This window comes from Juglans microcarpa x Juglans regia, chromosome 1D, assembly GCF_004785595.1.
Source record: "Juglans microcarpa x Juglans regia isolate MS1-56 chromosome 1D, Jm3101_v1.0, whole genome shotgun sequence".
NCBI classification, from domain to species: Eukaryota; Viridiplantae; Streptophyta; class Magnoliopsida; order Fagales; family Juglandaceae; genus Juglans; species Juglans microcarpa x Juglans regia.
This window is the reverse complement of record NC_054594.1, coordinates 8,116,624-8,135,164: the sequence shown is the minus strand read 5'-3', so window position 1 is coordinate 8,135,164 and position 18,541 is coordinate 8,116,624. Positions and strand designations below refer to the sequence as shown.

The 18,541-nt window shown below is 35.0% G+C and overlaps 1 protein-coding gene across 1 annotated transcript; it reads right to left on the bottom strand.

Annotated features, from left to right (window-relative positions):
• Positions 1-4,783: 4,783 nt before the first annotated feature.
• On the bottom strand, positions 4,784-11,928 carry LOC121268433 (U-box domain-containing protein 33-like). Its single transcript, XM_041172712.1, has 10 exons — positions 11,759-11,928; positions 11,447-11,679; positions 10,988-11,109; positions 10,314-10,435; positions 9,810-9,920; positions 9,159-9,594; positions 8,844-8,981; positions 7,473-8,000; positions 5,514-6,278; positions 4,784-5,216 (listed from the first exon to the last, which is right to left on the bottom strand). The coding sequence occupies exons 2-10, from the start codon at positions 11,595-11,597 to the stop codon at positions 5,034-5,036; spliced, it is 2,556 nt and encodes an 851-aa protein (XP_041028646.1). The 5' UTR covers positions 11,598-11,679; positions 11,759-11,928; the 3' UTR covers positions 4,784-5,033.
• Positions 11,929-18,541: the final 6,613 nt, after the last annotated feature.

The window sequence follows — 18,541 nt, the reverse complement described above, 5'->3', positions numbered from 1 at the left end:
ATTAGACAACAAAAATCGATTGCAATGGATTAGCTAAAGTAAAAAAATTAGACTTTAACTGCAGCAACTTTCAAAATAAACTCCAAAATCGATGGTTATTGTACATAGATCAAATTTTTATTTTATTATGTTTCTATTTCTTTGTCTCATCACAACTGTCTTCAAGCAAGTTAAAGCCAAAGCCTATTCCAATGTGAGGACTTAATGTAAATAAAATAGCTAAAATCAAATTATCTCACATTAGTTAAAAGTGTGATTTAGCTTTGGCTAATCTATTGAGATTGTTGCCAATTTATGTGAGGGTCATTTAGCTTTTACATGGCATTTTTCATTGGCTATTTTAAGCCAATTTATGTGAGTATATTATTATTATTTTAAATCAGGTTTAGATAATGAGTTGAGATGTAATGAGTTGAGATTGAAGTTAAAAATTGATAAAAAATATTGTTAAAATATTATTTTTTAATTTTATTATTGTTTTAAAATTTGAAAAAGTTAAATTTTTTATTGTAATGATGAGATGAAATGAATGAAATGTTTTTTGTATCCAAACCTAGTAGGCTACGTTTTGATGCTAAGGTGATTTTCAGATGATTAGTGAATAGTAGTAAAAAAATAATAAATAATAATAAAAAAATAAAAAATAGTAGTGTTAACCTATGTTGTAAGAGGTGTTCATAAAAATCCACTCTGACTTGTCATTTGAATTTCAAGATTTAGGCTCCGTTTGGGTAGTGTCATTATTTTATTATTATTTTTTACATATTTTTTACTAATATTTAATATTTTATTATTATTTTTATTTCAATTCACAAGATATCTGAGATCACTTACTATTCAAACGCAACCTTAGGGAATGCTTGAACCACATTTTAATGTTTTTATTTTTTATTCTTAATAATTTGATGGTAAGTGCATGCAAGTCTCAAAAGATTATGATGATGCAATTAATCATTTATTTAGAAGAATAAAGATGACTTTGTAATTTGGGATAAGAAATGGGATTTACCTTCCATTTATGAGAAGCTTTAATACTTTAAGAAACAACCTGATCTTGAATGTTTCAAACTCCATGTGCCAAAAAAAAAAAAAAAAAAAAAAACATTGAATAACTTTCAATTTCATGTAGTTTTAATTGATTTAATTCGTACGTCGACCATATCTACATTGAATGGATACTTTTATATTGTAATGTATCTCTGCCTGTTTATATATATATATATATATATATATATATATAATGAAAAAAACGAGGAGACCAATTTAAAATATTATTACAAAAACTTGTTAGCATTTGATTAGATAATTAATACAATAATATGTTCTTTGATTCTGATTTTCAGCTCAGAGTTTTAATTTTTCTTTTTTTTAAGAAAAATTTTGTCTCTTCTGGTTGATTTTAGTCCGACATATTTATGGGTTTTGGTCAGTGAGGTGAACAACCGACATGACTTTGAACTTTGGCCCGCCAAAAAAAAAAATAAGAATTAATTTTAGAAAAACGATTGTACGCATTTTTTTTTTAAAAAAAATAATGATTATAGAATTTATATAAATTTTTTTTAATAATAAATTTTACACTAAAAAAGAAATATATTATATTTATATAATTCAAAACTGTATTTAATATAAATCTTATTTTTAAGTCAATTATTCACAATAAATATGAAGAGTTGAAGAGGTTGGAGAAAAGAAGAAGAAAAACACAATAATTAAGTGGAACCCATAATAATAGTAATAATGCAATCAATTTTCAAACAATCCATGATTGAAATTGACATTTATGCCTCTTATAAATATAAATATATAGAATTATTGCTGCTTTAACCGATTTGTGGCGGGTAGAGACTTCCTTTAGCGAAGGATTCCAAGTCAACCTACCTACCAAGTTTGAACCTAGACCTTGTGGGCCACGCCCATGAGGTAGAAAGAGTTTTCACCTCACAATTTTATGACTTTAGATCTTATGTCTAACGAGAATATTATACGGAATTTACTTCAACAGAGAACCTCCAACTTCTCTCTTTCAAAAAAAAAAAAAACTCCTCAACTTCGAAACAGCTTGAAGGAGTGGGGAGCTCTGGCTCCTCCCACTCACTTCTTTCCTGCTTCTTTGTTTTGTTTTATTTTTTATTTTTAAGTAAATTTTATTAAAATAAAAGATGATACATGTTAAAGGGGGTGAGATTTTCTAATAAGATATCCCAAAATAACAAACACAGTGCAAATGTGATAAAAAAAAATAAAAAAAAGGTTTTGAGACTACTTTCTTGGTCTCTACCCAAATCCTACTAAGAGGAAACCGTCTTAAAAGACGTTTTGAAGGTAAGTCACAGTTAGAAGCAGTGCAAGTGGATGCACTGTAGTTGAAGGTCATGAAGTATTTGTTGGTGAGGTCTTTAGTCTCTCTCACAAGATCACCGGTTAGGAAAAGTAATAATCTGGATAGACCGGCATGGGAATAACAGATTTGCAGCGGAAAAACAATCAACCCACACTTCTGGAGTGGCGCATGAGGACCACGTGTCGGTGGAATGGAGGAGGCGTTTGGCCAATATGAAGAATTAGAGGGTGAGGAGTTTGCTGGTGCGGCGTGTGTAGCTGGCGGAGCTGTTGGAGTGCGGCAGCGCGTGAAGACTATGTGTGGAAACAAACTGCGCATGAAGGCCACATGTCGACATATTGGGCACGGTTCAGCGTCGTCCTAGTAGATCAGCTGGAGGGGAACGTCATGGTGGGGCGCATATCGACTGTTCATGGCTGGAGTGCAACAGATCTGAGAAAATCCGTGCCGCTAGAAAAACACTACTATAAAAGCATATTCACAAATGGGTAATGGAAATGAAGAGGAAAAGGAAAAGGAAATGGAGAGGAAGGTGGAGTCGAGACTCACTCCTTCTTCGGCGACGACACTTGGAGGGATTAGTTTTCTTTCTAGAGAGAAGGCAGAACTTCTTTGTGTAACGAGGCTTTGTGGAAAAATATGCCCCACTTCTTTCCTGCCTTTGTTTTTGCTTTTGTTTTTAGGTTTTTTTTTTTTTTTTTTTTTTTTTTAGATCTAGTAAAGGAGGAACACTCTCTGGTGACCCAGTCTACATTCCTGCAGAATACGTCCGTTTCAAGTCCGTTTCTTACCCCGCAATCCAACTATACGCATGCACGGTGCCGGACGAGGAGATGAGTATATGAGCCACACGGCGAGGGACGGGATGAAGATAATACTTCTCTGCTTTGGAAGATGTGATGTTTAGTTTGTTTTACAGAATGCTCATATCTGTTAGGAGAGAGTTTTTTAGAAGCTGAGACAATGCCCGTCACAAAGAAATTTATGTGCAGGGGTGCTCCAGAGCAGATGTATTAGTTTGACTTGTAGTCCAGATTTTTCCTGTATTGATAAGTCATAATTGTAATTTCGATTTATTGAATGAAATAAAGTCTTTTTCCATAAAAAAAAAAGTCTAACGAAAATATTATTACTTTTCATATACTTTTCACTATTATTTAATATTCTATTATTATTTTTTCATTATTTTTTTACTATTATTCATAGAATACTTGAAAATACCTCACTATCCAAACAGAACCAAAATAGATTTAGATAGGATGTTTCTTTCATTCTTTGTAGAGAAATACTACTTCCACCAAATTTTTCTATCCAATTGTATTTTTATTTTATCTTTTTTTTTTACTTAATAGTTAAAAAAATATTTTTTTAATAAATTTGTAAATTTTATTTTTTTTAAAAATGTTTAAAATGATTTAAAAAATATTTGAAAAAAAATACACTATTCAATACCGAACCTTTGGTGGGAGTAACACCGCTCTTATTTGTTATAGACGCATCATAGAATTATTAGACATCATACAATTACTAGAGATATACACAATATGTGAAGGCAGAAATTAATCCATATAAAATATTGTTTAATTTTTTTTAATCAATCATTTCATAGATAAACTAAGTGGTTACAAAATACTAGATTCAATAGAGGTGGGAGCTCTTAAAAATTATCCCAAAACAAACAAAAGCAACACAAGCAAAATAAAAAAGAATGATCTAGAGTAAAAAATTTGGCTCCTACCTATTTCTCACAAAAAAAAAGCCGCTTAAAGCGGTTTTAGTATAGTCTGATAAATAAATTATAATACTACGACTTCAAGTCGTAGTAGATTGTTGTGTGCTGCATTTTGCTAGTTTGGATTGGCTGAAAGAGATTTTGGTTAGGCAAAATAGGAACATAGGAAAGTCGCTACTGGAAGATGGGTCGATTCGTCGGCAAATGATCGTCACTGGCTGTGGAGGCGCGTGTAGCTCACGCGCCACTCTTGGAAAGAAGGTAAAGATCGGATCTGAGAGATCTGAAGCTACTGGCCTCGATGGTGCCACGTGTGGCGGTGTCAGAAGATTTAAATTTAAATCTTCTGGCTATATTTTCTTGAATTATAAAAATTATTAATTGCAAAAACAATATCTAAACTTCCCTAAGGTGTGGTTTGTCATAAGCCATGCGTGTGGTATTTTATTGATTGTTTAATTCCACTGGAGTAGTTTAATTTAGATGTAGTTGTTTCTTGTTCTTCCATAGAAAGGGTCCAAAATTACATATATATAATATTTTTGAGTTTCATACAAATATCATGAGGAAAACTTTGCCCTCAGATTCGAGTAGTACCACATCACTCTGAAAAGAACAAGACAGGAATCTTGTCAATCCGCCAATCAAAACCCAGAAAAGGGAAACCCCACAGTTTTAGAATATTTCTCTGAGCCACAGCAAGCCTCAGAGAATGAAAGGTGTATGTAATTCTCTGGATGAAAATTACATGCTACCATATAAAGGATACATGATATGAGTATTTAGTGGTGGTATATACAAGAGGATAAAAAATATCATGTATCTAGTTGAGTGCCCTTTATACAAAAGGAATATGATATTCTTTTGGCTGCAAACTATCGTTTTTAACAAAGAAAGAAAATGAAAGAACACCAAAACTTATGCTCCAACTCAGTAGCAAGGAAAACGACAAAGATTTCACTGCTGTTGAAGCCATTCCTGTATGGCAGAGCGAAGAACATGGTTTGGGACAAGATTGCAGTGTTCAAGCTTCAGATTTGTCATTGGTGAAGTATCACGCCCACTATCTAGCCATCCTCTCAAAGCCTCTGCTTCATAAGTAAAGCCATCTGCTGCCACATGTGGGTCTTGCATGACTTCCTGCAAGTTTGCAAATAAGATTAATCTAGTAAAGAAGGATTCTCGCAATGAGAAATGATAGTTGCAGTCGTGAATTTGCAAGCGTCGCGCAATCACTTTGGAAAAAAGTAAATAAATCCGAGACCTACATGAAAAAAATTAATTTTTTAATAGTAGACCTCACTTTTTTTCAAAACGACTGTACGATACTTGCACACTCCACGATTATATGTAGCATTACTCTTTTGCAATATAAGAGTTTCTTGAAATATTTCAAATCAGAGCTGTATTCATAATGTTAGGAACTGAAGAACCTACACGGAAAATGGGGCAAATAAAATATGTAGGAGGACTGCAACGTTCCTCGGAACCTATTTGGAATGAGGATGGGCCTCCACATGAAATCCTCATAGGTTCAAGTACCCTCCAGACTTCTGACTCTAGGTCTGGTCGGCTCTCTCGGTTTATATCACAACACCTCAATGCTAAACGAGCCAACTGTTCAGCCTGTACAAATGGCCAATCCCCAGCCAAAGGATCCAATAGGGCATTCAACTTTCCTGTATCCAATGCATATTGCACTTCTTTTGCTATCCCCATGGCCAGCCTCCCTGTCAACAGCTGAAGTAATATAATTCCAAAAGAATAAACATCTGACTTTGAAGTAAGCTCTCCTGTGGAGAGGAACTCGGGATCCATATACACAAAAGTGCCCTTTGGCTCAGTTCTCCAAAGCTGTGTCAAGTTGTTAGAACTTTGATCTCGAGAGAATAAACGACAGATACCAAAGTCACTAAGTTTGGTAACCAAGTTGGCATCAAGGAGAATATTGGCGGGTTTCAAATCACCATGTATTATGCTATTAGGTTCACATGAGTGAAGAAAGATGAGGGCAGAGCACAACTCTGCAGCAATGCGTACTCGAATTTGCCACGATAATGGAAGACTATTCACGTCCTCACAGCTGAGTCGATCTTCAAGGCTTCCATTGGGGAGGTACTCATAGATAAGAGCCCATGCTTCTTGGCAAGCTCCAATGAGTGTAACAAGATTGGGATGCCTCAACTTACTCAGCACATCAACCTGAAATACAAGTGAAAAACCAAATTCATACACTGACAATCTTGTGATAAAATCAGCTTACATTCTCAGAGCAGATCCAGATTTTTTTTTCTTCTTTTTCTGTATTCCTTTGTGAAATTGGGGAATAAAAACTACTATGGAATATTGTTAATAAAAAAACAGAAGCCTCCTGTTGAATAAGAATGAAAATTTAGGTCCTCAGAGGGCAGACAAACTTTTCAGTACTACTCATAATTTTCTTCATGTCCAATTCTTTAGATTTTCAACAGCCCCAAGCTTTAATAAAAATGAAACCAATTGAACACGCTATCATAGATAGTTTAATGTTTTTTTTCCTGGGCAAAAAGGGGTAGGAGGGGGCAGCCAGGGGACTTGCTTATCTAGGCATGACCATGGTAGCACCCTACCTATTGGGAACCGGACAGGGCTTAGACGGCGGGATACTGCAGACACTCCCTCAAGTCAGTTTGAGCTATAGCTTAGACCCCAACCCCAGTAAGGAACTCAGAATCCTTAGGCGGCTTATACCAATAGTCTAAGGTGACTCTATGTTTGGATTTGAACTTAGGACCTAGTGCACGCAAAACCATTTAGGAGTAACCTAAGGACGATTGAGCCGTCACCCTTGGTGGTATATGTTGCATGAAACTACTTACAGTTACAGCTGATTCCTACCTAGGGTTGTATCTATAACTAGGAGTAAAATATGGTACACGTTCAAGCATACATAATAAGTTCTGAAGATAAACTAACATATCTAATACAAATAACAATGGATAATTGAGAAGTAGAAAAGGATAGACGTCTACAAATTAAGACATGCAATTTAAATCCATATAATATAAAACACAATATAGGGCAACAGATCACTATAACATGCATTCATAAAAAAAGAAATGGGTTCAATCGCACTTGAACAAAATGGATCAATGAAGCCTTCCATAAAAAGTAATATTTGCTAAGCTGAACCATTGATCCTATGCATAATGTAGGAAACAAGTGTAGTAAATGCAATCAATACATCGTACCAACTGTGTCCTAGTATCAGATGCAAAAATGCCAATTAAACTCATGAAGATTTTAGATCCCAAATCTCTTGAACAAGAAAGCATGGCAATCAGCACACTAAATTTATGATTTAAGTACATATTCAGTTTATTTCCCAATAAATACACAAAATTCAAACCATCTCACCTCCTGGTGAAATTCTAGTGGGCCTTGCAAGCTATGAGAGTGAGGCATTTTAATAGCCACCTCAGTGTGTCGGAGGGCACCTTTATGAATGGTCCCATATCCCCCTTCTCCAATCTTCAGGCACGCATCAAAGTTTCGAGTTGCTTCTTCAATTTCTGAGAAAGAGAACTCGGAGAAAAACTGAGGCATGCTCTCACTTGATGCCTCTCCTCGTTTCTTTCTCAGCTCCTCCGCTTGTTTTAGTGCATTGTCACGGTCTGTCTGCAATTCATCTCGTTCTTTTTCATAATTTTGCAAGAGTTCCACCGCAGAGATAATCTTCTGCTCCAACTCCTTTACCATCTGTTCAGATGCTGCTACTTGCATCTCCAGTGATGATTTCTGACCTATGGCAAATTGAAGCTCCTCCATAACTTTACCATGCTGGTTTTTCATCTTTCCGAGTTGTTCTTTTTCTTTCACCAGTGATTCCTCAATTTCTTTCCTTTGCTTCAACTCCTCAACATATAAGCTTTCTGATGCTTTAGCCTATAAATTGCATATATAGTTGCAATTTGCATCAGATAATGAGAATGTCAAGTTTACACTCTTGAGATATTTGATACATTATTAGTCTAAAACATTGGTTCAGATAATGTTGTATATACTCCAACTCTTAAGATGGACCATCATGGAAGTATTCTAATTAGATCCAACTTACTTTTACAGTAAGAAGCAATGTTAAAGAGGGAAGAATGCTCTTCACTCAGTCCACTTAACAGTTCTCCATCTTCTTATCCAAAATATGGTTAGGATATGTGAATGTGATCTTCAAGTGCAGGGACTGTCTATGTAGACAAAAGTAGGATGTTAATATCATCTTTCTTTGACGAGTAATGTTACTCATCATCTCAAGTCTCATCATCCTCCCATCATATCATAATGTGACATTAGATGATTGCAGACTATTTATTATATTTCACTTGTGAACCTATCATCTAATACCACATCATGAAATGATGAGAGGATGATAAGAAAAAGGATGATGAATATATTTTTTCTTCTTTGACATGTTAATTTCTATCTTGGAGGACAACATATTGGAGTGTTTGAGATATCCAAACACGAAAAGAAAGAGAAGATGATAGAAAATGAAAGCACAAGGAGTTGATGCCATATGGCCCTCCACGATATGCAAAGCCTAAACATTTACATCTTTCTTATTAACCTCAATACAAATCACTGTAGCCCATGTTAGGGAAAAAAACATTAATCCATGGCATCATATGAAACTATGGGCACCATAACATGGAGAATTTCTGACTTTTTTGTTTTTATAACTATTTCCAATCCAACAAAACAAAATGATCTCAAGGATATAGATGGATTTACCTTGTGTATGGCATCGAAAGCATTTTTTTCAGCTTTCCCACGATTGACGGTCTCTTGAAATGCTTCTTGTCTTGCATTTCTAGCCTCAGCCATGACTTTATCCAGGTGGTTTTGAAGAGTATCATCTATACTTCCGTCCTGCCAAAAAGTCCAATCCTAAAAATCATTTTTATTTTTTGGTCAGTGATGCATTCAGTTGATGAAACTATGATTGTTTTAAATCCACTCTGTTCAAACTCACTACTCCCACCTCAAAACATATACATATTCCATAAAAATAAACATGTTCATCCCACAAGAAGTTAAAGCACATACCAGTACGCTGGGTGGAGATGAGGGATGAAGATCCTCTTTAGACTGAGGAAGTGCATACAGCTCTAATCCATTCCCACTTTCCCCAGTCTCTCCATATGCAACCAACGATATATCACTAGAAAAGCATGCTGAATGACCAAAACCCCAAGGAGAACTTCTTCTGGATATCGCATTCCTTTCACTTGTACTTGTAATCGAGAACCCTTCAGAGATAACTGGGGAAGAAACATCTGTTCGGCTACCTCCAAATTTCTCAATTTTGACAGACCTTACTCTTCGCAATAGATCTTGAGCTGGATTAGTAAGTTCTACCCGGAGATCATGCCTTGTTGTAGGTGATCGTAATGGCAAATGGTTTGATTGTCCATTCTCAATGTCTGGACTTACTTGTAGCAATGAAGTAACCTCTGCATCAGCTCTATGTAAACTAGCTTCCCTGTTTTGGTATGATATTTGTATTAGTACTCATGGTTGGAAGCAAGGCTAGGTTGAGTTGAGTTCACTTGCATAGAAAACACCATCAAACCTCAGAGCAGTTAAAAAAGGCTTAAAAGCTTTCCACCGGGACTTCATTTATTCTCAGTACATATTTTCTCAAAAAGTCAGGACACACTAGCTTTGCAAATTTAAAAGCAAAGACAGCAAGCAAACCTGGTGTGGATCACGTGCCCCTTGCAGACAAATTGAATGTGACAGGATAAAGGTGCTTGTTGGCGTACATAAATGGCTTTCTTAGACTTCAGGTCCATTGTTTTCCTGCAGCTTTTGCAAGTGAGGCAAACAATCTTAGTATATATGTGAATACACAAGTTTCATTTCGGAAGCTACTTAATTGAGATTGACCTCTGACTAACAGTATGTTGATTACACCAGCACCATTAGAGAAACAAGTAATCTTAAACCCCACAAAGAAACAAGTTGTATTTTTTTCCTACCAATCAAAACCAACGCCCTTAAAAAATATTTAGAAAGGCATGTCTGATTGCATGGTGTCTTTCCTGTCGCAGCTAATACAGTTGGGACCTATTCCCTTAGCATATAGAGCATCCAACATTATCACACAATTTCTTTGTTCTTTTTTGATCCACAATGGATGTTGTATCTAAAACGAACATCATGATTAAGTGCATGAAAAAGTTCTAATGTATTTATTACCTTGAACAGTGCTTGTCTGCAGCTGCTCCCATGACAAGTTTCCTGATTCCATAACGGGAGATGAGTTCCACAATTCCCTTCTCAATGCAATCCTTCTCTGCATGCAGTTTCTCAGCCCGTGCCTAAATTCAAAGTCACCAACGCCAAAAAATATTAGAAATCCCACATCTCCAATCTAACATTGGAAAACGATGATGACAATGTCTATGTATGAAGACACACACACACACACACACACAAAAAAAAGGCCACAAATCCTGTCAAGTCAGGCTAGAGTAGCCCGCTCAAGTTAACCGCTTGTTACTTTTTGGTTTTTTTTTTTATTTTTTCATTTTTCTTTTCACATTTTTTTAATATATTTTAATATTTTAAAAAAATATCCCAATATACTTAAAATTACTTCCTTAATCACTAAGTTAAAAAAAAAAAAAATTTGTTAAGCGGTCAAATTGAGCGGTACAACTTGGGAGGCAAAGTAGTTTTTTCCGATCCTGTCATGTATGTTTATCATAGTACAGGCATGCACAAACATTTAGCTTGATAGTCTTCATAGCCAGTTCTTGACAGAACTCAATAAACCTGATCTATTTTTGAAAGCAGAATTTTCACAAAGGCCTAGAAATTAAATAAAACCAAGAAAATTCTACAGAAAGAGACAGCAGACGTATAGATACCCCCATTTGACGACAGATAAGAAGATATTCATTCAGGATCTTCTGCATATTCTGCTTCTCTAGTTCCCTGTATGCCCTGACTTCCTGTTCCTTCATTGAGCTTGCTGGAAATTTTGTTCCCACTAAATATCAAGAAAACAAAGCTATTAATAAGTTCAGAAACTTCAACCCTCAAAAAATATGCTGGCAACTGCAAGACAAAATTGTTACCAAAATCTCAGCTATCAACTCTTCACCTAAATTTCATTCTCTAGATTATGAGTCTTAAACTTCGAGTCAATTCAATAAAATTATTAAATTGACCATTTTTTTTTTCCTAACATTTCCAATTCAATTTCCCAAAATTTATTCTCTCACTTATAATCAATTTTTGTCCAAGTTCTCTGCCAATTCAATCCGACGGAAAAATCTAAATCCTCTCTTTCTCCCCCTCAAAACATATGTATTTTGCAGACTTACTCAAAGGTATCATTTGTGCAGGCTGATGAACATGAATGATGCAGACTTTCTTCCCTCCCGAGTTCTGTAATGTCCACAACAAGGTTGGTTTGCTCTCTTTCACGTTGTTTGACACTGCAACATATATTATGTCATCAATCATGGGCGCCATCGATTCTTCTGCAATCTCTCAATTACTGGACATAGCTCCTCAAACTCTAATATCATACATAGCTAAGAAATCTGCCCGTTGTGTCACTGCCGTCACAGAGCTCACCACAGCCATGATAAGAACTACTGGATAACTCAAGCAAGAACACCTCATGCCATTGTATTCCTTCTTTCCCCTTCCCCAAAAGACACTCTCTCCTCTCCAATTAGGGAACTTTCCAAACAAAGCATTAAACTACCCCTTCAAGTTTCTCCCTCTAAAAACCACCTTCCAATTTGTAATACACTCTCTAAAAAATAAAAGTATTCAATTCAGGAACTTGATAATCAACAATTCATTCTTCTCCCTCTAGGACACACCCAAGCCAAACTCTCAACTCTCTTTGGAGTATAATTGTCAACAATCTTACCCAAATAAAAACAAAATCATCCCCTTAAAACCCCCCTTATCTTCTCGAATTAAAGCCCTTCACTTTTTTATGTAGATCTTCTGAGGAGACACTAGTAAACCTCAAGGGAAAATGAAGTCTTTGAAAAGAGCAATTGAAGATGGCTGGTGGGGTTGGCTTGTGAGGTGATATATATATATATATATATATATATATATAATTGTGAGAAAAATGGATTGCTTGACTTGCATCATAACGACAAGGAGACTCCCAGAAACAACATAATTAGATCAATACATATTTAAATTAATGATGCGGAGTCTGATTATGAGGATGCATATGTTTCTTTTTTTAAATTAATGCTGCGTAGTCTGATTATGAGGATACATATTGCTTGATTCCGAGCGGGGCCCGATCCTATTCGAAATCGATAATTTCGAGAGAAGCTTGCATGGGGTTGACTTCACATTCCTATTTATCAGCTTGAGGCTTGAGCTCACTTTCGACGTACGTCCGCAGGCATTTGTACAAAACTTTTTTAAGGAGAGAAATTTGATCATTCTTTGTCACATACAATCTGATTTATCATTCATTTTTATCTTTTTATTTAAATATATATATATTTAAATAAAAAATCAAAATAAAAAATCATATATTTGTGTATGATATAAGAGATAATAAATAAAATATCCCATTTTTTCACTGGTTGAAGAGATAATAAATAAAATATCCCATTTTTTCACTGGTTTAAGAGTTTAATACAAAGGGGGAATGAAAGGGTGCATCTTTGTTCGTAATGACGCAGCGTAAAAGTGGCTATTTCAATCACGTATTAGCCAATGTTTAAATTCATTTTCGGTTATTATTTCAGAAACGGAATATTTGGATATCAGTGTGTTCTAGTATATATACCGTTTAAAGATTAATTATATATTATATATAAATATTTATATGTATATATAAAGTGTCTATTATGTATGTGTGTGTGTGTGTATATATATATATATACACAATAGAATTGATGATTTATAAAATAAATATATGTTAAAAACACACTTGAGTTGAGACATAAAAAAACAAAGAAAAAAAATATATAAAAGAATAGAGAAATTATAAAAAATAATGATATTTAAGAAGGAGAGAATGATGAGAGATATTTAAAGTTACAAAAAAATTAAAATTATTTAAATATATTTTATATTCTAGAATTAATTAAATACCATCTAGATTTAAAATTCACAAAAATACCATCCAAGCACAACAAAATTACAAAAAAAAGGGGAAGTGAAGTGTTATAACCATAATAATTAAGAGGAAAGTGAAATGTTATAACCACAAAGAGATTGTAAAAAAGTAAATATATAAATTGATATTGTTTTATATGATATATTAGATATACTTTACAATAAAATTAACTTTACAATCTAACGCACTATCACATCATGACTCGTCAGTTTGTAAGTTTATTTTTATAAAATTTTTTATAACTAAATATTTCTTTAATAAAAATAAGAGGGATTGGAACGAGGGTTAATAAAATATTGACCAAAATTCTTATAATATTAATACCTTTATATCTTATTAAAATACTAATAGCAAATTATCCATCTTTGTCATTTTTTCTCGTATACTCATAGCAAATCCTCCATTTTGTTCTCCTTTCTTTACCTATTATTCCTTTATAAATGTCTCGTTTAGATAGTGTAGATTGAAAAAGATAATCTAATAAATCCGTTGTAACTTTTATTATCTGGTTGCAAAAAAAATCGCATAGTAATATAATTTTTTTTATGACAACGAAACTTGGAGACAGTGCAAAATGCAACATGTCTTTAACCCGATTAAACTCTAGGCTCATGTAATGCGTTCTTATCATACAAGATCATGTAAATCATCATATCTTTTATCGATAGGACGTGAATTCTAAAAATCTTTGCATCTAATAGTAAAGATTATTCGTGAGTACTAAGAATATTTTAGGTATTTTCAGAATACCTCATTATTATTTATTATTTTATTATTATTATTTATATATTTTATTATTATTATTAATTACTATTTAATATTTTTTCATTATTTTTCCATTACTATTTAATATTCTATAATTACTTTTTCATTACTATTTTACTACTATTCGAAGAATATCTGAAAATACCTCATTACCTAAATGTAAACCTTAAACCTAAAAAGAGCCTGTCACTAAGACCAAAGTTCTTGCTGCTTGAACCAATTCAGGAGTTACTTATTTATATAAAAATAATGATATATACAAATCTTAAATGTACAAATTTCACGTAGACATTTTATAAAAAAGCAATCCCCATAATGAAAAAGTGTGAAAAACTTACTTTTTCTTGTGAAGTCTATTTTTTTACAAAAATTTTATATAAAATTTGTGCATTTGAGACTTGTCTGTAATATTACCGTTTATATAATTATAATTACATAAATTTAAATTAATGAAAAAGTCAAATATGACGGACCAGTGGCCAAAACTTTTGGAAGAATATTCTCTTAGAGTATCCCATCCGCATTCTCATATCATTGTTATCCCTAAATTATAGGAAAAAACTAAAAAATCCTCTCTCATCCCATTATTTATTTTAGGATTTTAGTTTAGGAGATGAACAGTAGTTTCCTAAATATAAGAAATCACTATTTATCCCTTAAATTATCTTTTATTAATATTTTATTCTAATAAATAAAATACAATCTTTTTCTAATTAATTATATTTTCTTTTATATTCATATTTATTATAGTTTTAAATAATAATTTTAAAAATAATTTAAATAATTACTAAAATATAAAAATAATAATTTTAAAAATATTATCAAACTTGTAAAAAAATAATTTAAATTTTTGTTTAAAATATTCACTATAGTAATAGTTCAAAACATAAGAAAAAATATTAAGTAGTTAAATTTGTAAATAGAAATAAGAGAAAAAATGTAATAAAAAAAGAATAAAAGAATATTATTTTAATAGAATAGAGAAATGATAGAGAATGAGATGTAAAAGATTTTTTAAAAATAAATAAAATTTAAAATAAAATTATAAAAAATATCACTTTTAACTAAAATTTAAAGAAAAATTTAAAGAATCGGACGTGAATGCTCTTAACTACCTTAGAGCTTGAGCTGGGCCACTTCACCAGACAGGATACACAAAACGTACCGCTACTATTTCCACGTGGTATTTTTCTGACCGTTAGTTTTGCCTGTTCTCCCCGACAGGCCTACGGTACCAACAGTCTCCGATTGTGGACAGGTAAATGAATAAAATAATTGCTATTAAATTAATTCTTTTGGGATCCGTCTGAGGTTTTGTCTTCAAGTCGATATCATATTTTTAATTTTTTACAAATTACGATTAAATTATCATAAAGTATTTTATGAAGTCTCTATTTGCCTACATAAGCAATCTGACTAGCTACAAAAATCTGATTTATTTATTTGCTTATTTTCTAAATATTACAGGTTGTTCTGCGTAAGCGTTACGCCTGTCAATAATGTATTTTGTCTGTTATATATGGTATTTTTTTTTTTTTGGGAAGAGGTCTGTTATATAGGTTGGATACACTTCCATACACGGACAAGTTTTCAAATAATAAAGAAAGGTTAGGGTTTCCGTCAAAAATAATTATAACTACATCCGGAATATAAGACACTTTTGTCCCTTTTTTTTGGTCCAAGCAAGCATATTAGAGTTATATTTAACAGTTATAGGATACAATACTCAACAAGGTGGGAGATCCCAACATTCATCCAAAACCAACAAATATAACACAAGAAATAAAAAAAAAAAAGAGAAATTTAGAGTCAATGACTTGATTCCCACCCATTTCCCACAAGGGGAAGCTGCTTGTAGCTGTTTTGATACAGTTCAATAAATGGATTGTAATACTATTACTGGGAGTCCCAGTGAAGTGAGTTGTGTTGCATTTTCCTGGTCCAGAGTGGCTGCATGAGACTTCTACTACCTCTTTCCTACGATCCTTGGTTAGGAGAAATGGAAACATAGAAAGATAGTAAACAAGAGATGCATCGAATCGCCAAAAGATAAACGTCAGGGACTATGGAGGCGCGTGAAGGCCATGCACCACTCTAGGAAACTAGAGGTTGGTCGGATTTGAAGGATCCAAGGTCGTTGACCCCGAAAATGTTGCACATGGTGGTAATAGGTACTCTCTGGTGTGGCGGCGAGTGGATTTCACGCGCAGGTTGAGTAGCGCGTGTGAAGCATGTACCGCTCTGTTCGACATTATGCTTTGACTGTCTAAAGGATCGGCGGCAAGGGAGTCCTACGGTGGGGTGAGTGGCGATTGTGGGGGGCTGGAAAGCAGTAGATCGGCTCTTTTCCTTGCTATGGATGGAAAACACAATAAAATCCGAGAAAAAAAAGTTGGAAAACACAATATAAATTGGAAAGCAGTAGACGAGAGGAGGGAGGGAAGAGACAAAGCTCCACCCCTTTTTGGGCGGAGAAGATGGGATCTTTGGTTTTTAGTTGGAAGAAAAATTCCTAGAGAGAAAGAGACGAGATGTTCCAAAACAAACGCGATTGTAAGACATTTTTATCCTGTCATAATATATCATATAATTAAAATCTTTAAGTAAGTATCAATATTAATTAAAATGATTGTTAACCCTTAAAAATAGCGCAACAGGCCGAAATGGGAGAAATAGTTATTCCCGGCCCACTGAGACTATTTGGGCTTTGATCAATATAGTGTGGAGCCCCTGGCAGTAGTCTGGTGTGGCGGTAGTCTGGCTCCCTTCCCACTCTGGCCTCTAGGTGGGAGGGTACTGTGGCCTCGATCGCCCAGCCTGCTCTATATCCTCTTTCAAGGAAAGACAATCTTCAATATTATGAGTGTTGAACTAATGGTAGGTGCAATAGCGGCGACTGGTGCTCTTGTAGTCGTCTTCTTGGGCGGGTTGACGGTCATCTTTCTGGATGACGAGTGCCGACTGGTCAAATTGAAGCCCCAGGCCCTTCGTAAGGGCTTCTTCTCTCCTGTTGTCATGCAACCCTTTCTCCGGCTTCTCGCGAGCCTTGCCTATAGTTGGTGCTTTCCCTTTATTTTTCGCCTGTTCCATTTCTTTCCTCCTCGGTTTGGTCAAGGCCTAAAATGTGTCATCGACGTTAATAAAGTTGTCAGCTTGATCCATGAATTCCCGTAGTGTGGCAGGAGTTCTCCTTGCCAATTCTGCCATGAACTGCGATTAGGGGCCACACTCATCCCAAGAGCACCACCAAAGTTATCTTCTCTCTCTGGTCGTCTGTAGGCATTTGTTCTTTGTTGAACCTAGATAGGTATGTCTTTAGGCTCTCGTCTTCCCTCTGCTTGATGGTGAGGAGATACGCCGCAGAGTGTCTTCTTCTCTAGCTCGCCATAAATTGTGTGAGGAACAGGCGGGCTAGCTCCCCTAAAGTCGTCTATGGACCCGGATGTTAAAGACCCAAACCACACTTTTGTTGACCCCCTCAAGGTTAGAGGGAAAGCCTTGCAGGCCATTTATCTCGGAAAACCATGCAGAGTCATGTGGGCTCTGAAGGTTTCTAGGTGTTCAAGGGGATCTCTAGTCCCATCATACATGTCCATGAGGGGCACTGGAAACTTTGGTGGTAGGGGCACTGGAAAATTTGGTGGTAGGGGCACGACCATCACCTTCTCATTGTAGGGTAGGCCCGTACTGGTGAGCAGCTGGTCTACTGATGGTAATGTGCCCATCTTCCTTACCATTTCTTCGTACTTCCTTTTGAGGTTACGCAACTCGTCCGACATGCTTTTTATTTCTTCCTTTGTTTCACCTCCCACTCTTGCGTTTCTAGATCTCACGTGCTCGTTGTTGCTTGGTTCTGCTTCATTTTTTGGCTCGTTGGTAGCTACTTTGAGTGTCTTGTTTGCTTTTCGAAGGGTCTCCACCTCAGTAGTTAGCTTTTTAATCAGTTGTTCCTTTGCGGGGAGCCTCGCTTCCATATTTGTGGATGTTGCTTCTTCTTGTCCCCTAGTGTTTTCTGAGTATGGATTGTTGTAGGCATACGAAGGACACGTGAAGTCTATAGAGATCCCACAGACGGCGCCATTGTTAACGTCGTGTTTCGCACGCCTTTGAACCAAGTTCCAACAACTCGGCTATTCAGTCTTTCACCTTCACACTTAATCAAACATGAAGAGTGGGGGGCCTTGGTGGTGGTCAAAGAGTCTCCGATACTAAAGTCAATATATCTCCTTAGTAATTTGTACGTAAGCTTAGATGAATCAGAGATAGTTCTTCGTACTTGGAGATCGATTTTTATACTAGGTTTTTGGTGGGGACAGCTCATCCCTAACTTTGAGGAACCTATGTCATTTCTACTATTCATTTGTCAGAATTTTTTAATGCGGCGTGGCTTTTGAGGCGGTGTCATTAATTCTGCCTGAAGTTCGGGTAGTGGTGCCATTAATGTAACGTGATTCCCAGACTCACTTTATCCTACTAGCATTACCTGTTAAGCCTTTCCATGTCTGCTGTTAGGAGATCAATAATTCTCTATATTTTCTGCTGACCT